At 34.8% G+C, this 20635-nt stretch overlaps 2 protein-coding genes across 9 annotated transcripts; both read right to left on the reverse strand.

The window, feature by feature from the left end:
• Positions 1-370: 370 nt before the first annotated feature.
• LOC148609594 (profilin-like) lies at positions 371-16075 on the reverse strand. 6 transcript variants are annotated; one of them, XM_088540483.1, is made up of 3 exons: positions 15951-16075; positions 9762-9786; positions 371-1293 (listed from the first exon to the last, which is right to left on the reverse strand). In XM_088540483.1, the coding sequence occupies exon 3, from the start codon at positions 1279-1281 to the stop codon at positions 859-861; it is 423 nt and encodes a 140-aa protein (XP_088396609.1). In that variant the 5' UTR covers positions 1282-1293; positions 9762-9786; positions 15951-16075; the 3' UTR covers positions 371-858. The 6 variants fall into 6 exon arrangements, with proteins under 6 accessions (XP_088396609.1, XP_088396610.1, XP_088396608.1 ...); XM_088540484.1 differs by lacking the exon at positions 15951-16075 and adding an exon at positions 15799-15930; XM_088540482.1 differs by lacking the exon at positions 15951-16075 and adding an exon at positions 15686-15923.
• Positions 10606-15523, reverse strand: LOC148609595 (profilin-like). 3 transcript variants are annotated; one of them, XM_088540479.1, is made up of 3 exons: positions 12677-15523; positions 11917-12044; positions 10606-11274 (listed from the first exon to the last, which is right to left on the reverse strand). In XM_088540479.1, the coding sequence occupies exons 2-3, from the start codon at positions 11922-11924 to the stop codon at positions 10842-10844; spliced, it is 441 nt and encodes a 146-aa protein (XP_088396605.1). In that variant the 5' UTR covers positions 11925-12044; positions 12677-15523; the 3' UTR covers positions 10606-10841. The 3 variants fall into 3 exon arrangements, with proteins under 3 accessions (XP_088396605.1, XP_088396607.1, XP_088396606.1); XM_088540481.1 differs by lacking the exon at positions 11917-12044; XM_088540480.1 differs by lacking the exon at positions 12677-15523 and having other exon boundaries at positions 11917-12663.
• Positions 16076-20635: the final 4560 nt, after the last annotated feature.

A 20635-nucleotide genomic window follows, 5' to 3' on the forward strand; every position in this document is an offset into this window, starting at 1 on the left:
GTACCATGTTAAAGCTGTATATTCTACATGAAAAGTCATCACGCCATTGAAAATGTTATCGGTCGATTTTACAATGGAGACAGAAAACACAATAACAGCTATTTTTACCGGCATTTAGTAATGAGTTTTATAGTGTGTTTCCTGAAAGTTAATATATCATTTAAAGCTCAATGCTTAAACATTGTTCGATTTATGGAGTTTTCATGGTTCTAACATACAGGAAGAAAAGACTAGTAATTCAACTAATGCAAGTATCATATTAAAACCATTGTAACCATTTACGCAAGTGTTCGGATCATTGATGAATATGCAGATTATTAGAACACTCTGCAAGTGGGCAGTTGCGTGCTAAATAAATTGACATATAACATATTTGTTATATATTTAATAGAAAATGAAAAGACTTGGTACTAATTATAATTTTGAAAAATAGAACTGAATCCGTTTTAATCACTAATAATTCGTTCTAATGCATTATGCTTTTAACTAGAACTATAATGGACCTACCTAAACCGCTCGTAAATGGTAAACCACATGAAAAAAATCAAACAAAAACAAAAACAAAAACAAATTTGTCGAAATCGTCCAAAAAGCCGGTCAGTGTAAAATACAAACAAGGTACATATAGTTATGCTTCATTCAGTTCTATTCCTAGCACAAATTTTCCCATTCATTAAATTCTCCGACATCGTTCAGCTCAACATCTACAAATGTTCCATCGTTCAAATATGCACAAAAATCAATGTCCAAAAGCGAAAGAATCTTCTAAGTTGCATATGGAATGTTTTTTTTTATATAATCAGAAGCAGTTAATATAGTTAAAGAGATGGTGAATTGCTATACAAAGGGGAATTACTACTACATCCCTAAGCTTTCTAAGTATTCAGCTATAACGGCTACCCCTTTGTTCACGTTTCCTTGTTGGCCTCCCTCTTTACAATGGCCGATTACAATAGCTGTCTTACTAGCTTGCAATGTGAGTGCTCCTTGATCTTTCTTTTTAGCTAAAACAAGTTTTCCATCTTCTTCCCGTAAAAATTGATATTTTACCCCTTCAGCAAGTACACCACCGGACATGAAATCCGTAAAGTTTCTACTTTTGAAGCAGCCAGCTATTTTTGCACTTTCTTCAGGTGTAATCTTGAGAGCATTGGCGTGACCATCTGTCGTCCATTTGGCTCCACCATCTAAACCAATAATAACAGCCTTGTCAGCGTGTGCAGATCCAGAAGCATCTTTGGTCTGAGCAATAAGGTTATCAAGATAACTATCCCAAGACATCTTTAAATTGTTCTACAAACAAAAAAAATTAAAAAATGATGATAGTAGAATCAAGTACAAACATTTCTACTGAGTATCTAATTTGTCACAAATCATTGACATTGGTAATTCATAATCGAATCGACCTAATAGCCTTAAGGTTTAAAAAATAGGATTCAAATCCCAAAACGGCCACTATTTATGTTATTCCAGTAAAGCATCTCGGTTGAGCGGACGATCAAACGCCAAAGAAAAAAACAAAAACACAAAAAAAAAAAAACAAAGACATTTTGAAGCAAGACATACTGCACATGTCGGTAAAACAATGATCAAAAAGATGAAATGCTACGGTTTGTAATTTTCTGCATAACCGAAATGAAAATCTTTGAGTTTACTTGATGTTCATTAATTCATTCTTTGTTTCTTTATACTACATTCATATTTTCATTGTAGGAAGATCTCACTTCCTACAAATACTGTCCGCTACCAAACTTCTTGTGACGATTCTATTTTCTCCTTCATTTATACTGCTGTATGCAGACCCCTGTATGAAATTGGTAAATAGCTCAAAAGCGTCTGAACCAAGTATTCAGAAATATAAATCAAATGTTACAAATCAAGATGTCAGATAAGGATTGATTAGACCGGTCTGTTTTTTGTAAGCATACAGGAAGTTGCTCAAGTTGCATAAAGATTCGTAAGAATCAAACTACTTATATAAGACTGACAACTAAATCCATAGGAATACCTTTAACAGAACTTGTCCAAGTCGAAAGTAATGGCAATATACACATTTCAATAAAGTGATCCAGCACTGAAGTCATAGTTTCAGGAGAAATCAATGATTACTGAAGATTGCAAACAACATTATGACTAACAGTCGAATAACAGACTAAAACTAATATATGGTCACTGACCCAAAATTATTGATTCCGTAGGTTTTCATACATTTTTCCAATGACATTTTTGGTTGTAGCTTGGGTCTTATTATATCATTCATCTAGATAATAAGAGGTCACTCAATTTGATCAGTATGCACTAGGGACACTCCACTTGAAATATCGGGGTCAAATTGGGATTTATTTTCCGCTGATTACCAGACGCGAGGTAATGCCTAAGTGTCCCTCGGAACACCAAAATAATCCTTGAAACTAGTACCTTGTTTGCTTATGTTACAGATTTTTCGAGTTCATATTTTTATTATATTCATCTTTTTGTCAAGCATTCCAAAGATTTCTAGTCTCTAAAACATTTACTCTGAGTAATTGATGTAACGGATATCCTAGCACATCATCGGTTGGAATTTAGTGCCTACCAAGTACTACTTTTTTGTGTGACTCAGGTTCGTTACGACTAACCAGTATTGGGTCATACCCCTGCCTCCCCCTTTCTCAAAAAATAATAATAATAATAATAATAATAAAGTAAGGCCAAAATGATATATCGTTTCTTAATATGTTACCAGATGTTTAAATTATAAGGAATGACTGATATATTTTGTTTCGGTCTATGTTGAAATAACCTCAATTACGTGGTGCATATCAAATATCCTGCGTAACAGCTGATTTTCAAGTGTGTACCACGGGCATTGAGGATATCTCAAGTAAACCGAAAAAAAAAAACATAACAGTCATTCCTTATAATCTAATTTTAGTGTACGAAAATTCATTTAGTGTATCATTCTAAAAGGTTGATGACGTTCAGTCGCATTACAAAATTTTGTCAACCAGATGATGGACGAATTATTATAGGTTTTAATTGCGCAATTATGTCTCCTCGGTATTCAGCCAGATCTTTACCCAACATACAGCCCAGTGGAAAATACAGAAATGTTCACGATTGGTGGATTATAAAAAAGATATTTTCATCAAAAAATTGTGCGAACAGTAAGGAACCAAAAGTATCGAATTTGAAAGCTAGCAGCACATATATGTGTATTTTATGGAGAACTTAAGGCTTAAGGTGGCTACTGAAAAAAATGATGTTTGAAAATGTATCCCCCTTTTTGAACCCTAATTTACGGGCAGAAACGCCGCACGACATGGTGGTTATCATTTCAAAATTTAAAAGCAATATGGGTGTATTTTAGCAACATTCCGATAGATTAGAGAAATTACAGCCGGATCTATTTATAGATTTAAGTGGAAGTGAGGACCCCCCCGATACGGAAATTGCATTGTGAACAATTGCGCTCTTGTATCCTGCAGGTCTCAGTATCGTATTAATTTTCCCATAGACTTCTATAGTGAAGTGCATATTTTTAGGATTGTTTTTAAAAATATATAAATTGATTCAATAAAACTTTCACTTATGTAGTATTTCTAAGAACATGTGAAAAAATAATTTCCCGCAAAGAAACTAGGGTGAGTCCACGAAGATCGGACAGAAAAGTAGTCTTGAACTATAAATAGCCACTTTCCCTACTTTCACTTTCGTTTTGCACTCACCAAACCAAACTTTTCAGTGGAACATTTTTATGTTATTATGTTAGATTTTCTTTTAAAAAGTTCTTCATCTTACAGTGTGATGTTTGCTCTATTTTATAAGTCATTGTTCATATCTTTTGACAAAACATTAGTTTGTAGAGAGGCAAAAAGAAAATACACTATATTTTTATAGCATCCATGTTTTGACGTACACCCGCTCAGGGATATGCAATACGATACTGGTACCTGTAAGAGTAGCCGTACATATAGAACTTCAGTATATGGACAGGCTTATAACTGACTGGGAAATGGGAGCCTTGATGAGGAAAAAGTTGAAAAAAAAAGATGTTAGAAGAAAATGCTTTGCAGGGCTCAGCTTGATACAACCGCATATATCGAAACTTATGCAGGGGCAAGTAAGGACACACCATTCAAAATTCATACAGCTGAAAAGATTGATTCCATTTCATTGTTGACACGATAATAATTTGACCAGAATCAAATCTGACCTATATTGACCTTTTATTCATTAATTTTACTAGTCACAACCCCTAAAAGGAACCTCAGCCCTTTTTTGTAGTATAGTACCTTATAAATAGTTTCATTCATATCCATTCACGAACAATCGAGTTACTTTCTGGATACAAAATTGTCTACGGACGCCGGACGACGATCACGCCGATAGCATGATATAATTATACTTAATGTACGAAAGCAATTCTTTTTGCGATCGTATAAAAACATAGCAAGCAAAGCCCACACCCTGCTCCTATCCCTTGAAATTATACATCATTCAATTAATAGCAAAAGAGTAGTACAATGGCATCGACTGATGATGAAAAAAATGTGAAAGTAACATTCCGTTCAGCGGTTTCAGGAAAAGCAGAACCTGGGAACGGACGAATAGACGGCAAGATTACTACAGGAATCCCATTTTAAGCGAAGGGCATCAAATAAACAAATGGGAAATAGGACGAAACATACACCTAAACAATTCCATAATTAAAGAGGGAAACGAATTATTGCTTAAATTTCGAAACGACTGTCGATGTCAAATATTTCATTAAAAAATACTTCATTGTGAGCCAAGACCTTTCTATTTAGTCACGTGATCGGAAATCTTGATGCATTTGTTCTAGAATTTACTTATAATTTAGTAGAATGCAGTTTCATATAGTTGCAAATGTAATTCATGCATGTAAATTAAATACTTTTTTATTTATTATTTTAACATCTGTCTTAATGCTCGTTTTAGCTTCCTATCAATAGCCACTGCTTGACTACTCTCGCTTCACCAGGTTACTTTGTTTTTAGTGAAGCAAAAATGTCTGAGTGAAGTAACATTAAAGACTGGGAGGCTTCTAGTACTGCTGGAAATATCAGCTAAGCCTCCTATACTTCCGCAGAATCGGAAAATCATCTAATATAAATTACGACCTCCGCTTGCTTGCTTAACAATGATAGAACCAGAGGCTCCCAGAAGCCTGAATGGCTCACTTGGTTAAAATTTTGCTTATTAAAGGCAATAACTATAACAAGAAGTTGCCTGACAAAGGTGACTCAATTTAAAGTTTCTTTCTATCTATTATGGTTCAAGGTATTGACTTAAAACAGCTAAAAACATCATTTTTTGCCTTTCAAGGGCAACAACAATGAGTCATCCGACAACTTTGGTCCCTTGTAGAATAGTGTTAGGATCATTTTGGCAATTGAAAGAATTTGGCTAAACAAGCAACATACATACTAATTTGGTTCAAATTGGTAAAGTAATGTCAGAGAAGATTTTTGAGAGAAATAACATTAAAAAGAGCAACAGCAACAAAAAATTTTTAAAAATGGAAAAACGGAAATAACTCCAATATGCCTGAAAAGATTAAAAAAAAACACTTGACATCAGATTGATCTCGTCATGCTGAACACTTACAAATATAAGAATTTTGCTATATCTAACAGTTTTTGAAATATATGCTAACAAGTTAGTTTTGTCTGACCACTATTTTCAATTTTTAGTAACAGTGGTCATGTTTTTCGACGGATCAAAAATACCAATATCAGTTCTACGCAGAATATCCCAAAGAACAATCATACCAAATTTGGTTCAAATTGGTCAAGTAATGTCAGAGGAGAACAGTTTTGAAAAACGGTTAACGACGACGGGCGGCAAGTGATGGCAAAAGCTCATATGGCCAGGTGAGCCTATCAGATTATTTGACTCAAAATAAGAATTTGATATGAATCGAAGCGCGTATTCCTTAATGGTTCCAGACAAACTCAATAACAACCTTCCTTCGGGGCATGGCACCTTATAGTACTTCACCTTTTATTCAAGTTATCATCAATAATTCAGACAAAATAATTGTATCTGGTCCCTTATTCTTACTTCGCTTGTCATAACCCAAAAATCTTCCTTTACTGGTATGGCAATTTGTAGTAATATTCATATGAGGAGCATTCACTATTGCTCAAGTTATTGTCCATAACAATGAAATTGCTAGTTCCAAAATGATTCATGCCTTAACCCTCAAAATAAATCCCAGTCTTCCTTTGGGACCTTGTAATACTAATTCAAAGAGATACATTCACTTAGACTAAAGTTATTGCCTAGACATTGGATAAATGAATGTTTCTGAGATCTATAAAATCCTAGTTTTTGGCCCATATTGTCCTAATTCTGGAACAGTTAGGGCAATGACCACCAAAGTCAATGCCAACCTTCCTTCCTTCTGTGGTTTGGAGCCATGTCATAAAATTATATAAAAATCAACCAACTAGTATTCAAGATATCACACGAAAACCAACGACGACAGCGCACTACCAATATACGACCGCATTTTTTTGCGGTCGTATAAAAATGTTATTATCCAAAGTGCATATTGACTATAATTATGTAAGTATGACTTCACAATGGTGTTGACATTCGAAACTAAATGATAACATCTCGAAAGGGTTTATATGTGCAGGCTGTGCAATAAATATATATATTTAAATTACAAATATTTTAAATATAAACATTTCAAATGTGCAGCCAAAAATATATGTAACCGACATATAAGTAAAATGTAAACAATATGGACGTTAATGAATGCATGAAACGAGACGACGACAATATTGATCTATGACTGCATGAAAACGTGTTAATCCATAAATATACATACAGTCGAGGATAGCTGCATAGACCATGCGGTCCCTAGCTCTCCGCTCAATCCTGAGGGCACGCGTGTCAGTGTTAATAGAAAGAGCTTCAAATTTACAGTTGTAATCTCTGGGAAGCCTACATAGCTTATCTGCAGTCAGTTATATCCCAAAAAATCGTAATAAAATACTTAGCGGAGTGAAGCTAGATACGCCCACAGAGGTCGAGCCCTGAACAGATGGGGCAAATATGGATACAAAATTGAAGCTTGTTATAGCTCTGAATTTGACTGTGGTTAAATATATAAATATTAAAAAAAGGCTTTTATCAATTAAAAAAATACCAAACAAAACAAAAAATTGCCCCCCCCCCCAAAAAAAAAATATAAAAAAAATAAAACAAAACAAAACAAACAAAACAATTCCACAAAGTTTCATGAAAATTGCTTGAACCAATTTAAAGTTATTGTGCACATACAAGAAATCCCCCTTCTTTAGGAATAAAGTCCAAAAACTCGAAAATGATTAAATCTTAAATTTTTATCACCTAAAGAGGGAGCCAACATCAATACATTTGTAGTTTCATGAAAATGGGTGCATGCAACCACTACTGAGTAAGTCCAAAAAAATATGAAATTTCCCTTTTTATGCACAAGGCCCTTAAGTCAACATTGTAAAATCGGAAATTTACAAAAATTGAAAGGGAACTTATAATTGTATAAACATTTTACCAAAGTTTCATTGATATTTGATTTATAGCCCGAAAACATAAAATCAACCCATTTACGTACGATTAGTCACGTAACTCAAAAACGAACGGCCGGAACTCTATAAAAATCGAAAGAGAAGTCACATCAATAGAGAGAAACACTTCACGAAAGTTTGGTCAAAATTGGTGGCAGAATTTTAGAGTAACTGTGCTAAGTGTGAACGACAGGCTGAAAACGGTATACCATAATACGTCTCGTCTAGACAGACGGATGTATAAAAAGTGATTTTAGGGGGGGGTTAAGATACTGTATATTATTTTGTTGTCCTGACAGAACTTACGATTAATAAAGTGAATACTAGATCATTACTAATTTGACAAAATTTAATTACACCCAAGTCCATTGGGGTATATGGAAATATTTGAATTGAAATGTTAGTACTTACAGCTGAACTTAGGTTTAAGCCAATCAGAATCTAATGACGCTTTGATAAGCCCCAATGGGACTAGAGAATATCAACGCGAAGATAAATTTATGTACACTGATTTCGAATAAACAACGACTTTACTTAAACTGCATGGGTTTTTCTTCGGCAATTTATGCGAACGATATATAATGTATCTTTCCGTTACATGTATATAATGTAACCATTTGTTAACTTGACCCATTAAATTTGATAACGGAAGTACTCTTTGAGGAACACTTAATTTGAAAACCCCGTATGGAGAACGAATATTTTCCGTAATTAAAGTATGGTTAAATACACACATCAATTTTCTGGATTTTAACCGTATCCATGGAATTTGTTGACAAAACAGTCCTGTAATATAAATCGTTTTACCGAACACAACCGAATAACATTTTAAATCATTGTTAAAAATAGTTGCAGTTACAGCAACAAAAAGTTCACACATTGCCAATGGTAGAGGTGATGCAGAGAAAACACCGAAAATAATGCTGTATTGAACTGCATACTTGTTTTTAATAACAAATTGTAGTCCTTTCTGTAAATAGATCTGTATTTTGGAGAACACCGTACATTCATCTCCCTCTAAAATCAACCAAATAAAAACGAAAATCTTGTCAAGTGTCTATTTCATGGGCAATGTATGTAATTTTAATCTCAAAAAGTACAACGACCAAATGATAAAGACCGGTTATGTGGTCCATAACTGTTTCTGAATTGAAAATTATTGTAAATTTTGTGGATTTTTTTTTTCATGCATGCACCACTTCCTGTTTGAAATTTATAGACTGCAACTTAAAAAGTCAACAGCCTCAGACAAATTGATGCTATCAGTAATATACAAGACAAAAGGCTATCTGCAACTGTGTAGTTAGGCAACACAATCAAATAAACGGCAAATTAAATGAGAAATCAAGTATGAACTTTTTACCATTATATTTTTGCGACTCCCTTTCACCGCCTACAAGTTAAATATAAAAAAGAACTAAAGGTATTTAATTTTTACATGTAGACGTTTATCAACAAAACCTTTACAAAGTAGATACAACACGAATATCATGAGAGGTCCTATAACTTCTTTCTATGCCGAATTAACTTCCCAGATTTAACAATATACCTTCTTTTGGTACAAACGTATTTTTGGACAAGGGAACAGTTGTTGAACTGTATGTTCTAAAAAGTATCAGAGGAAAGATAACTCTAGGTAGTCTTACGGCTAGGAACGCCTTCAATGTTGCGTAACAACTTATAGGGGAGTTTCTTAATACTATTTTTAATTTAGATTTAAAAAAATAGGCCACAACAGTTACTTCATGCATACACTAGGATCGCCGCAACAAGTGTTAAGGGTGATAAGTCTAAAAATTAATAGTGCATCTCAAAACTGTCTTAAGTAGTCTGTATGCAAAACAAAGGTGCATTTTAAGGTGCATTAGGAAGCAAAGCAACGTGTATATGTTAAAGCAACAAGTCACAGAATGATCAACTGTCATTGAGTAAAAATAATATTTTGATTCAAAGTAGAAAAAAAATCGGAATAGAAACCGGCATTGCTTGTAATAGTAAAGACTGAAAACTTGCGTAATATGACTTGCCTAGTATGGACCTTTGGTATTGCGAACAAAAAAATAAAAAGTAATTGTCTTGATCGAAAAGTTCTTGCTACTAATATCCCCGCCAATAAATCATCTCTTTAATCCTGAACTGTTTCTGAAGTTGATCAGTCAGTATACTTTTAAATTGTTAGCACAAATTCAATGTTCTTACCAAATGTAGTGGGTTACTGGAATATCTACAATATATAATATAAATGATGCTTCATAATATTCTCTTAAATGAACTCGTCAACATACAATATTGTATAGTGATATGATACCCCAAACAAAGAAACAGTGTCTGACGTTAGAAATTCAGTCTGAACGCTGCAGCCAGCCCTCTCAGAAAATGCAAGAACTTTCCAAAGTTGGAAAAGTAAATGATTTTACGCGACGTAACCAGATTGTCTTGCGACGTTTTATTTGAACAGTGTTCGAGAATTTCGAAAGGCCTGGCTGCAGCGGTTAGTAAGAGACGTAACGGACGTCTGCTGATACCCTTCCTCAATCAAAACGCAGGTGAACAATTTTATTATAGTAAACACAGATACTCTTGCATTCCAAAAAAAATCAAAGCTATGGTGGACAAACAAATGGACGAACGCGAGCACCATGTTCGTCGAATGGATGAAAAAAAAACGGCTAACTGTAAGCAAAACAATATACACAATGCAGTTCAAACAACCTTATCAAAAGTCAAATTGTCTCAAGATGAAATTTATACGGACCTAAACAGACATAAAATGCACAGAAATACCCAGAACATGTACTTTCACAACTCTTAGCTAAGCAAAGCTTTAGTATGTAATACTAACTGGTTAAATTAAATGTATTGGAGAGTAGTGTAGAGAGCTTAACGTTTGTAAGCAAATACAGAGCTTCACACCAAAGAGTAAAATGTTTTAAAAATACAGTATAAGGTGCTAGGTAGTCGTGGAGATATAATTCATTGTTCTAACACTTAACAGTAAATTCTGGAAGTACAAATCACTATATAGGTACCAAATAAAGTTACAAACATTTGTTACATATTTATTAGAAAATGCACAGACACAATTCTCTGAAACTGCCTTATCTACGACAATGCATCTTTTTTATTCAATAAAAATTAAAATATAGATAGCACTGTGCAAAGGTCAGTAAGACAAGTAACCGGTAGTACAAGTTCATCGTCAATATACATAATCTTTATTTTATCCATTATGTGTATTTAAGTACATGTATATTTAATTGCTACAAAGGGAAGTTACTCCTACATCCCTAAACTTTCTAAGTAATCGGCTACAACTCCAACACCTTTGTTCACATTTCCTTGTTGACATCCCTCTTTACAGTGACCGATAACTATGGCCGTTTTAGTTTTCTGCAATGTAAGTGCTCCTTGATCTTTCTTTTTGGCTAATACAAGTTTCCCGTCTTCTTCCCTTAAGAATTGGTATTTCACCCCTCCCGCCACTACGCCGCTTGACTGGAAGTCGGAAAAATTTTTGCCTTTGAAGCAACTTGCGATTTTAGTGGCCTCACTATTTGACATCTTTAAGGCACAGCCGTGACCGTCTGTCGTCCATTTGGCTCCATCCAAACCAATAATAACAGCCTTGTCAGCATGGGCTACCCCTTTACCATCTTTGGTTTGAGCAACGAGGTTGTCAAGATAACTATCCCAAGACATTCTGATGGTTAATCTAAAATAATAACAGCATTTTAGTAAACATAAAATGGACTTAATTCAAAATTCTTTTTCCCAAATACATGTAATAAGTTGAAATTCTGAAATTACGACTTTTTTTTATTAACTCTTGAAAGCATATTCGAGATAAAACATTTCGTGCAGTTGATAGGATGTGAAAAATTCTCGGTTGTTTATTGCTTATTTTAAGTTCTACATCCCGAATGTAAGCGAAGTTATTCAACTGAAGAAACCTGTAACAAATTAAATGTACCAAAACGGAGACATAAAGGTTTATATACATATGCATACATAGAACAATATGATATATATATCTCAACTAAATGCATAAAGGAATACCATAGCGTGCAAAGGTATATCATATACGGCAATGAATCGTATGTTAACAACTGACACAAAAAATCAAGTAACCTCAATTTGACGGATTATCCTTATTACGGCAGTAACACGGAACTTTCAGTGAAATATCGAGATTCAATCAACTTTCATTATCCGGGTGGATGTAGTTGTACAATTTGTAAATAGCAACTACATAAATGCCATTGCCGGATTATGTGTGTGTTTGTTTTGTTAAAGGATTCTATAACATGTAAAACACATATAAAAGTTGAACTCAATGCCATGCCATCTTACTCACAATAACATTCAAACATATATCCCAAATATGGCAAGGCTTTTTCTGCGAACCTCTACTTCTATATTTCTGGGAATGAAAAATATTACTTCCAAAAAATACAACCTCATGTACTACGACCATTCATCGCCCTAAAAATAAACACCAAGTCCTTTAAATTGTCATAAGAGCGGGTATCTTTTTTTCTAGCGTGTAAATGTAATGTTTTCTGAGTAAAAGTTTATACTCCTCATTACAGATTTAAAGTACATGTATCGTAGACAATTTAAATGACAGTTATTTATAACTTAATAAAACACCTTATCAGGTAAGGGTAATGTTTCGCCTTGAACACTGAGAACAATTATTCATATTTCACAACAAAAGGAGGAAATTATGCCATAGTACACACTTTGCTTAATAACATTGTTATGCACATTCTATTGTTACACCTATACAAGGAAGAAATACTAAAAAGGAAATATGTTTGATTTAGGATGAAAATAATTGCCACAGGGACAGAAATCTGAAACCATTAAAGAAAACTATACACTGGGTCACATAGTGAAACCACGCATCTTTGTCATCTACATTAAATTATAAATAGCCTTACTGATCAAGTAAAGAAGACAAAAACCCAACACATGACCTTAACAGTAATCCCCTCTCCTTCTAACATCTAGGTGCATGGTGTTGATGTAAAATGAACTGTAGACAAAAGCAACTAAATCTAAAAAGCTACTTAGTAAATTAGCACATAAATAAAGCCAGCTCCACAACTTACATATACTGATACTGTTACAACCGAAGTCCACCTATCTGCAACTTCAATGGTTGTTCCTTTCAGCTAGTCTGTCTTCAGCAGTACTTGAATACATTATCCTTCTAGTTGCCCAGGGTTAATCCTAGTTCTGCCAGTAAACCAGGATAGACCCTAGATCAGGGCACAACTCATTGATAAGGTATACAAATTTACTATTCAATTAATTTCATTTTTAACACCACCAGTTGCCGCCCAATTAAGAACTTGTAAATTCTACTCTTCAAGGTATTGTCCCCTGTAGGACTTAAGGGCTAGATTTAACAAAATCAAAAGAATGTCAATTTCAGTAAACTTTAACACTGACCTTACCAGGTGTTTTATTAGTTTGTCCATTTCTTTTCCGAAATTTGTCAACAAATTTTTGACAATTAAATTTGGAAATGAACCTAAAATAAGTAGTGTAATTTCGACTTTCACAATTTTCGATCAAATTTGTCACACTTTTTAAAATTGATCACTCCTATATCTTTTGAAGAAAATATATAAATTGGGAACCAAGAAGTTTTACATATTCTGAAGTGTATTGGAAATTACTATATAAATTGTTGGAGAATATCACCTGGCTGCAGTCAGTTTAAACATTATCAATTAATGTCATACAAGTGGCTTTTGGTTCTTCTTATGTGCATCACACACTATTCACACTTCTTTAAATTGGACATCCTTAATAGTAGTTAAAACATAAAGCAGGTCAGGTATCTACCTATGTTTATTTCACATTCACTCAACATGATTGTCATAAATACCTTTCATCAATGAAAGTTTTAATCAACTTAAGATTATCTATTATCAATTAACTTTACAACCCAAAATTAGACTTCCTTGTTTAGGTGATAATCCTTTAAATATGCTCAGCACCAGTATGTCTTACCCACTCATCAAATAAAATTAGTTTGTTTGATGGGGTTTAACGTCCGAGCAGCAATATTTCTGCTATATTCAGACGATGAACATGAAATGGATGACAAAATGAACATGAAATGAAAAAAAAAGGATGGGACACAAGGATAATAGGGTCGACAAATTTTGATTGCCACTGGAAAAAGGGGGTGGGTGGGTAAGGTCGGGCAATTTAGCCTCCTGTGGCGGAGCGCAAAGGTTCCTACTCCTATCGAATACCACAGCAAGGTTCTTTAACGTGCGAGGAACGTGGCATCTTTCCCAACATGGGGCACCACTATGGTTTGTGGTCAGGTTTTCCGTATTATAGCCTGACAACCCCAGCATGCAACATGCCAGGGGTACCCCATTCCACCACCTGGGGCACACATCCCAGTTGCTCTGTGGGTAGAGCGCCTAGCCCCCGGCTAGGTTTCTGAGCACTATTTAGTCGCCTTATACGACAAGCTTAGCGCTGCTGCAGGCCTATTCTTTTAACACCCGGACCGGCACGGGGTCAAATAAAATTAGCATATAGTTTATATAGGTATAAAGAGTCCCTTATAATTATACTAAATACAAGCTCATTTGTACATTAACATGTAACAACTTAAATTGGATGTATTCACTACATTATCTTAGAAAATTTAGTGGTTCTTTTTAACCAATGACAACTCATTCAAAATCAATCTAAAGAAGTACCTTAATACTTTTGAATAGAGTATCTGAAAAGAGAAAATTAGTGCTGCTTACGCTGTTTTTTAATGTTCTATATTGTATTTTCTGAAAGTGATTTGGTATTGTCAAATCAGCTTTTGTTTTTGTTTTGTTGTTTATTTTTAATTTTTAGTATATTTAGTTTTTGTGTGCGAGGGCCTCAGGGAAGATTAGCTTGTAAACTAACCGTGTAACCCTCTTGAAATAAAGATTTTATTATTATTATTATTATTATAACCCACACATGGAAATGAATACAGGAAATACACATTAAAATGCTGAATATATACAACAATGCAAAGTCTTGTAGTAAAAGTATATTAACAAAACACAGTAAACACACAAGTACTCAAAGTCTGTCAAAAAAGTAATTATGAGGAGATATATGACGTAAATGTGGTATATAGTCATTATATTGAATAGGCCATATGTATCATCACCCAAAGGGTTTAAGGAGGTAGACCTAGGGCAAGACATAACTCATGAAATCAGTGAAATGTTTGTATTATATTCAATTTAACCAAAGTCTCCAAAGCTTTCATTTGAAGCAGAATAAAATGAATCCAAGTTAATTAGGTGCTTAGATAAGATTGATGTAAAATGCAGAATACAAACATTCCATTGATTTTTAAGAGTTGTGTCCTTTCTCCTAGGTCTACCTCCTTAATAAGTAAATAATGCCCCTTTTATAATAACACCCCTCACATTATTGGGTTAATTTAGACTAATAGCAAGAACCCAATGTATTCACTGTGTGTGATATACAAAACATTAAAATCAGAGACAGATAGTTAAAAGGTCAACAATAAGAGCAATAAAATCAGTATTTACATTAGATCATATTTGTACAAGTATAGTTTGACCTTCTAATCACTAATAAAATTTAAACCGGACGGAACTAAATACATGTATGGGATGTAAGATAACATATCCTTAAACATTTCACTAAGCACAAAATGTTTTTTTACAAGAATTACTTCACTCTAATGAAATTAAATATCACAGAAGATACTGATAATGATGATGAAAAAAAAAACATTCCAAATATTTCCGCTCTTTGAATTGACACAATTCAATGAACATTAGAACTAGGCGGGGCAGGGATAATCTATGTTGACAGAAATGGGCGCTATAACCTTTAAATATTTGACACAAAAGTAAAACCATGAATATTAAGATAAAGGTGAAAAAATAACTGTTAACTTCAATGTATGCCGACATTGCTCACCTGATGTGTTACACACGTAGATATTTAAACCGACATGTCAGACAACACTTCCTCGATTTATACGTGTGGTGTATTGTAATTATCGACCTGTCTGTATATTTAATTGTGACATTGTTAACCGGCAGTGATATTGGTTGTAGACTTACCTTAGATTGAAATGTAAAAATGGAATGTATCTTAGAGATAGGGAACCTCCTACTGTCCTGTTACAGTGTCCGCACCAAACGGAAGTACAAATGTTAAATACTTTTATACTTACGTTTGGTGTCGCTTGACTGACGAACAAATAAGTACCCGGAGCTAGAGGCGGATGCTGTAATGAGGGGATTATACTCTAATCTGGGCAAACGTACACAAATTACAACGAAGTTTCGAGACAGTAGGGTGTAAGAAGACAAAATATAAACTCACGTGTGATGCGGAAATAAGAAAGAGGGGGCTCGGTGTCTGCTTTGCGCATGCGATAAGCCCGCTGACTCAGAGCAACTCCGGAGAGAGTGATTCAACCCGGGATTCAAACGCTCGAACTTGGCAACCTTCTATTTTAAAGAATGTTTTTTCTTTACTTTGGAGTAAAAATTGTAAACGCTCATTTTGTATTTGATGTGTTGTCTTAATTAACGTTTCAACCGAAAACATTTGGAGTTATCTATCTTAGCACAACAAACATAACGAAGTATCGCTTAACCTGTTACTCGGATAGGAGAGCAGGAGTTGCTTAGTCTTTAAATGTGTAGCAAAATGTTTTGTACAAGTATTCCACTTTGCAAAATAGTTTTTGAGTGGACTAATACCCCGTACAAAAAATAACCCGGGGTTATACCGTAAATGAGCTTTTCCGTCTATCATAAAATATTTAATATAAATATAAAAATATGAGATATTGTATGATTGCCAATGCATGAGACAGTCATCCACCAATTGTTAAATTGTAAGGAAAATTTCTTTTGCAAAGGCGGATCCAGGCCCGACGCGCAGGACGCACATCTTCCCGTGTTTTTTTTAATTCGGAAGAATGTTGAATTGAAAGAAAACACTGAAGCTTGACAGCGCGCCCTTTAGTCATGGTCAGTCAGTACGTCATCTCGTTCTCCGGTGCCTGTACCCGCTCCCATCCCCACCCCCTGTGTTAGGGACAATCATTTGATATTGATGACGGGATGGAGGATTTCTAAATATTTATTTTCACCATGTTAACGGTTAAAATATTTTATTTTTCACATACATCCGATCGACCAAATTTTTACATAATGTTCGATTCAGACTGATTCTAAATGATCAAAATGTATTTTTTTCATTCATTGAAGACCCATGTATGGTTTTGAGCTGACATTTTTCATCCCGGTGGGGTTGTTGTCTCTTTGACATATCACTATAGCTATTCTTGCTATATGCAAATTTTATGTTATCTGCATTATGATGATTGAGTGTATGGTCATGATCATATATATATTCAAGCGTGTACCTTATATAAGAGTTACTGTAGCGTTCTATCTCTTCACAGCAATGCATAGTGGTTTTCGGCACAAATAACGAGACCTCGGTCGAAGCAGTTGTGCTATTTTATAGATGTTTGAATAGTAGAGAACGCCGTGTCTCGCGTACTAACATGTAGGTAAAGGATTTTTTTAAAAATAAATACAATGTCTACCACCGCGGTTTCTCGCCGGGAGATAAAAAAGGTTGTGCAGAACTTTCACACCCCGTGCAGGTCCGGGTGTCAAAAGAATAGGCCTGCAGCAGCGCTAAGCTTGTCGTAAAAGGCGACTAAATAGTGCTCAGAAACCTAGCCGGGGGTTAGGCGCTCTGCCCACAGAGCAACTGGGATGTGTGCCCCAGGTGGTGGAATGGGGTACCCCTGGCATGTTACATGCTGGGTTTGTCAGGCTATATATAATACGGAAAACCTGACCGCAAACCATAGTGGTGCACCGTGTTGGGAAAGATGCCACGTTCCTCGCACGTTAAAGAACCCTGCTGTGGTATTCGATAGGAGTAGGAACCTTTGCGCTCCGCCACAGGAGGCTAAATTGACCAACCTTACCCACCCCCCTTTTTCCAGTGGCAATCAAAATTTGTCGACCCTATTATCCTTGTGACCCATTCTTTTTTTTTTCATTTCATGTTCATTTTGTCATCCATTTCATGTTCATCGCCTGAATATAGTTGAAATATTGCTGCTCGGACGTAAAACCCCAACAAACAAACAAACAAAAAGAACTTTCACTCTTAGGAAAATTAGGGATTATAAAAATAAACAAAATTAATGACAGAAAGGAAACGAAACTTTGCAGTCAGCTAACTCACTGCGCGAGCAGTTACATATATAAAGTTACATCTTGCATCAAGTACTGTTATAGAGGTAGGGGGACAGATTCTCAAACATTGAGTAGGGAAGGTGTGCTTATAATTTGCTTTTGGATTTTGAACTAGCTTACAGAAAATCGAGTACTCTTTCGTGGTAGATACAGCTTGTTGCCTTTTGTTCTATTTGTTAAAGTGTTTGTATTCTGTATTGATCTGCATAAAGAATTGTTTTTATAGTTTGTTTTGTTGTTGTATTTCACCACCACTGCATATCCCAGGTTAGGGGATGGATTGAGCCCTCACAAACATGTTTAACCCCGCCACATACTTTATGTACCTACCTTAAGCCCGGAAGCTGTAGTTCAGTGGTTGTCGTATTTTTTTATGTTCGTTGTTATTCGTTTTTCTAAAGATTATGCCGATTTTCATCTTTTATGAATAGCTTCACATAATTCATTTTGGGGCTTTTTACAGCTTGCTTTATTGTATGGGTTTTACCCACCACTGAACTGTCAAATTGCGAAGCAAATTTTTGTCGTTCCCTCTGCGGGACTCGAACTCGTACCGCTGTGACATCTATGGCAACACCGCCTGCACTAAGTCAAATTTCGCAAATTTGACAGTTCTAACATCGTTGGGAATTTTTCAGACCTTTCTATAAGTTAACGTTATCTTCCCTGTATCAATTTGATCCGATGGAGCAATGTAGAGAATAGAGTCGTCACATTCTGAGACGTTGTATAATATTGATTTGTTGTGACATGCATCATTAATTTGATCATCTATCCTACATAATAACACCTAGATGAACTGCCCCGTACTACCATACATCATGTACTAAGTTACAGCCCTAGATTAATCCTACGAGGAGGAATCACCCGGCCAGCGAAAGCTATATTTTATAGCCTAGCTGGCCGAGTGATCTAGGGCGCTGGACTTAGTGCAGGCGGTGTTGCCATAGATGTCACAGCGGTACGAGTTCGAGTCCCGCGGAGGGAACGACAAAAATTTGCTTCGCAAATTTGACAGTTCTAACATCGTTGGGAATTTTTCAGAGCCTTCTATATGTATATATATAAGGGTCTGAAAAATTCCGAACGATGTAAGAACTGCCAAATTTTCCAGACCCTTCTATGCTTACGTTATCTTCCCTGTATCAATTTGATCCGATGGAGCAGTGTAGCGAATATAGTAGTCACATTCTGAGTCTAATGGGATGTGGGAACTCTACCATCTTATTTGCTAGTGTATTACTATGCAGACATATAGCATGCACGGCTATGGGATATATATATATATTGGTATTGGTGGTTCAAAATATTCAGTTTTTTTTTAAAAAATGTATGCAAGTTGTGTAACTTATACATGAAACTATTGATAAGGGTTTTTAAGAAAGAAGGAAATTGACAATCTATCTTAAATCTGTTAAATCAATGAAATACGGAAGTGACTGGATTATACGGAATATACATGTGGTTCTATGTGCTTATACGGATATAAGATTAATGATATATAACAATCTAGATTTTCGCTTGACTAGCAGAAATGTGATTGCAAGGTTTATCCTAAAAGTGAAAGTAGAATAACCTTCGAATATGTTAAACATGCCTTGAGATGGTCTCGTGAATGAGTAATAAACTGTTAAGCAAATGATGTATGCACCATTTATAAATATTCTAAGGGTGGATTTCAACTAAAAGGGGGGCGTAAGCAAAATTAAAGTCAGAAAGTTTTTGAGGTAGAATTTTGAAAAGCCCAGATTTTATTCCAATTTTATAAGTAACCAGAAACATGATAATCATGTGTTCCAAATCATCCTCACATGTGATACATTTGGCTGTGTATAGGCAGAAATAAATAATTACATGATACGGATCTTAATTTATGTTTTGGAACATCCCATTTCAATTTCCATATCAAATGAAATATTCTTGAACCAAATCATCTTAAACTTTGTACATTAAAATAGACTTTTGAAATTGAACTCTTTTTGTAAAAGATGACTACAAAAAATGTACTTTAAGACCGAAAACGTACAATCAGATGATGCTTGTAGATAATATGTGATCATTGTAGTGGACAGCTAAGTTGTACTGCTGAAACATTAATCAAATCTTATGCAAAAGAACAAGGTACTATGGAGATAGTTAATATGGGGTTCACAATTATCCTGCATTCAAAAGTTTAGCCGTGGTAAGAACTGTAACTCTAGTTTGAATGGTATATTAAGTCGCTAGTCGATCCGTTTTTATGGTCCACATTACCATGTTAAGTTTAGAAGAATGGGATAAGAGATATTGCAACACCATTCTCAGAGAAATACGTACATGAAATATTGCACACACCACCCATTCATAGACAGAAACAAATTAAGTATTTTACCGTTAATTAACAATGTAGATTTTCAAATAGATTATTTTGTAACTGAACATACCCCCCCCCCCAAAACCCCTTGAGAAGATTGTGGTTTTTGGCTTACCCTCTATACTTACTTCAAATAAATACATTGATAACAATGTTAAGTAAACTACTAGTATATATATTTTCCACAACAACATTGCAATTAAATAAAACAACTAAAGCGTTTATGTAAGAGACAAAAAAAAATCGAACTAAATTTGGGATTTAATTAAATCGGACTACAAATCATATTCCAAGTTTTTGCCTAGATCTAAAATCTGTAAAAGTATGAATACAACTGAAGAATGTAGTGTCCGTGGTCTAAAGAACGGTCACACACCCGTCACAACATACAAGCACTAGCTTTCTTCAACCCCGAAGTAAAAGAT

The sequence above is a fragment of the Perna viridis genome, chromosome 8 (genome assembly GCF_037379345.1).
Source record: "Perna viridis isolate PV_CMFRI_1.1 ecotype Kerala chromosome 8, ASM3737934v1, whole genome shotgun sequence".
Classification (NCBI taxonomy): Eukaryota; Metazoa; Mollusca; class Bivalvia; order Mytilida; family Mytilidae; genus Perna; species Perna viridis.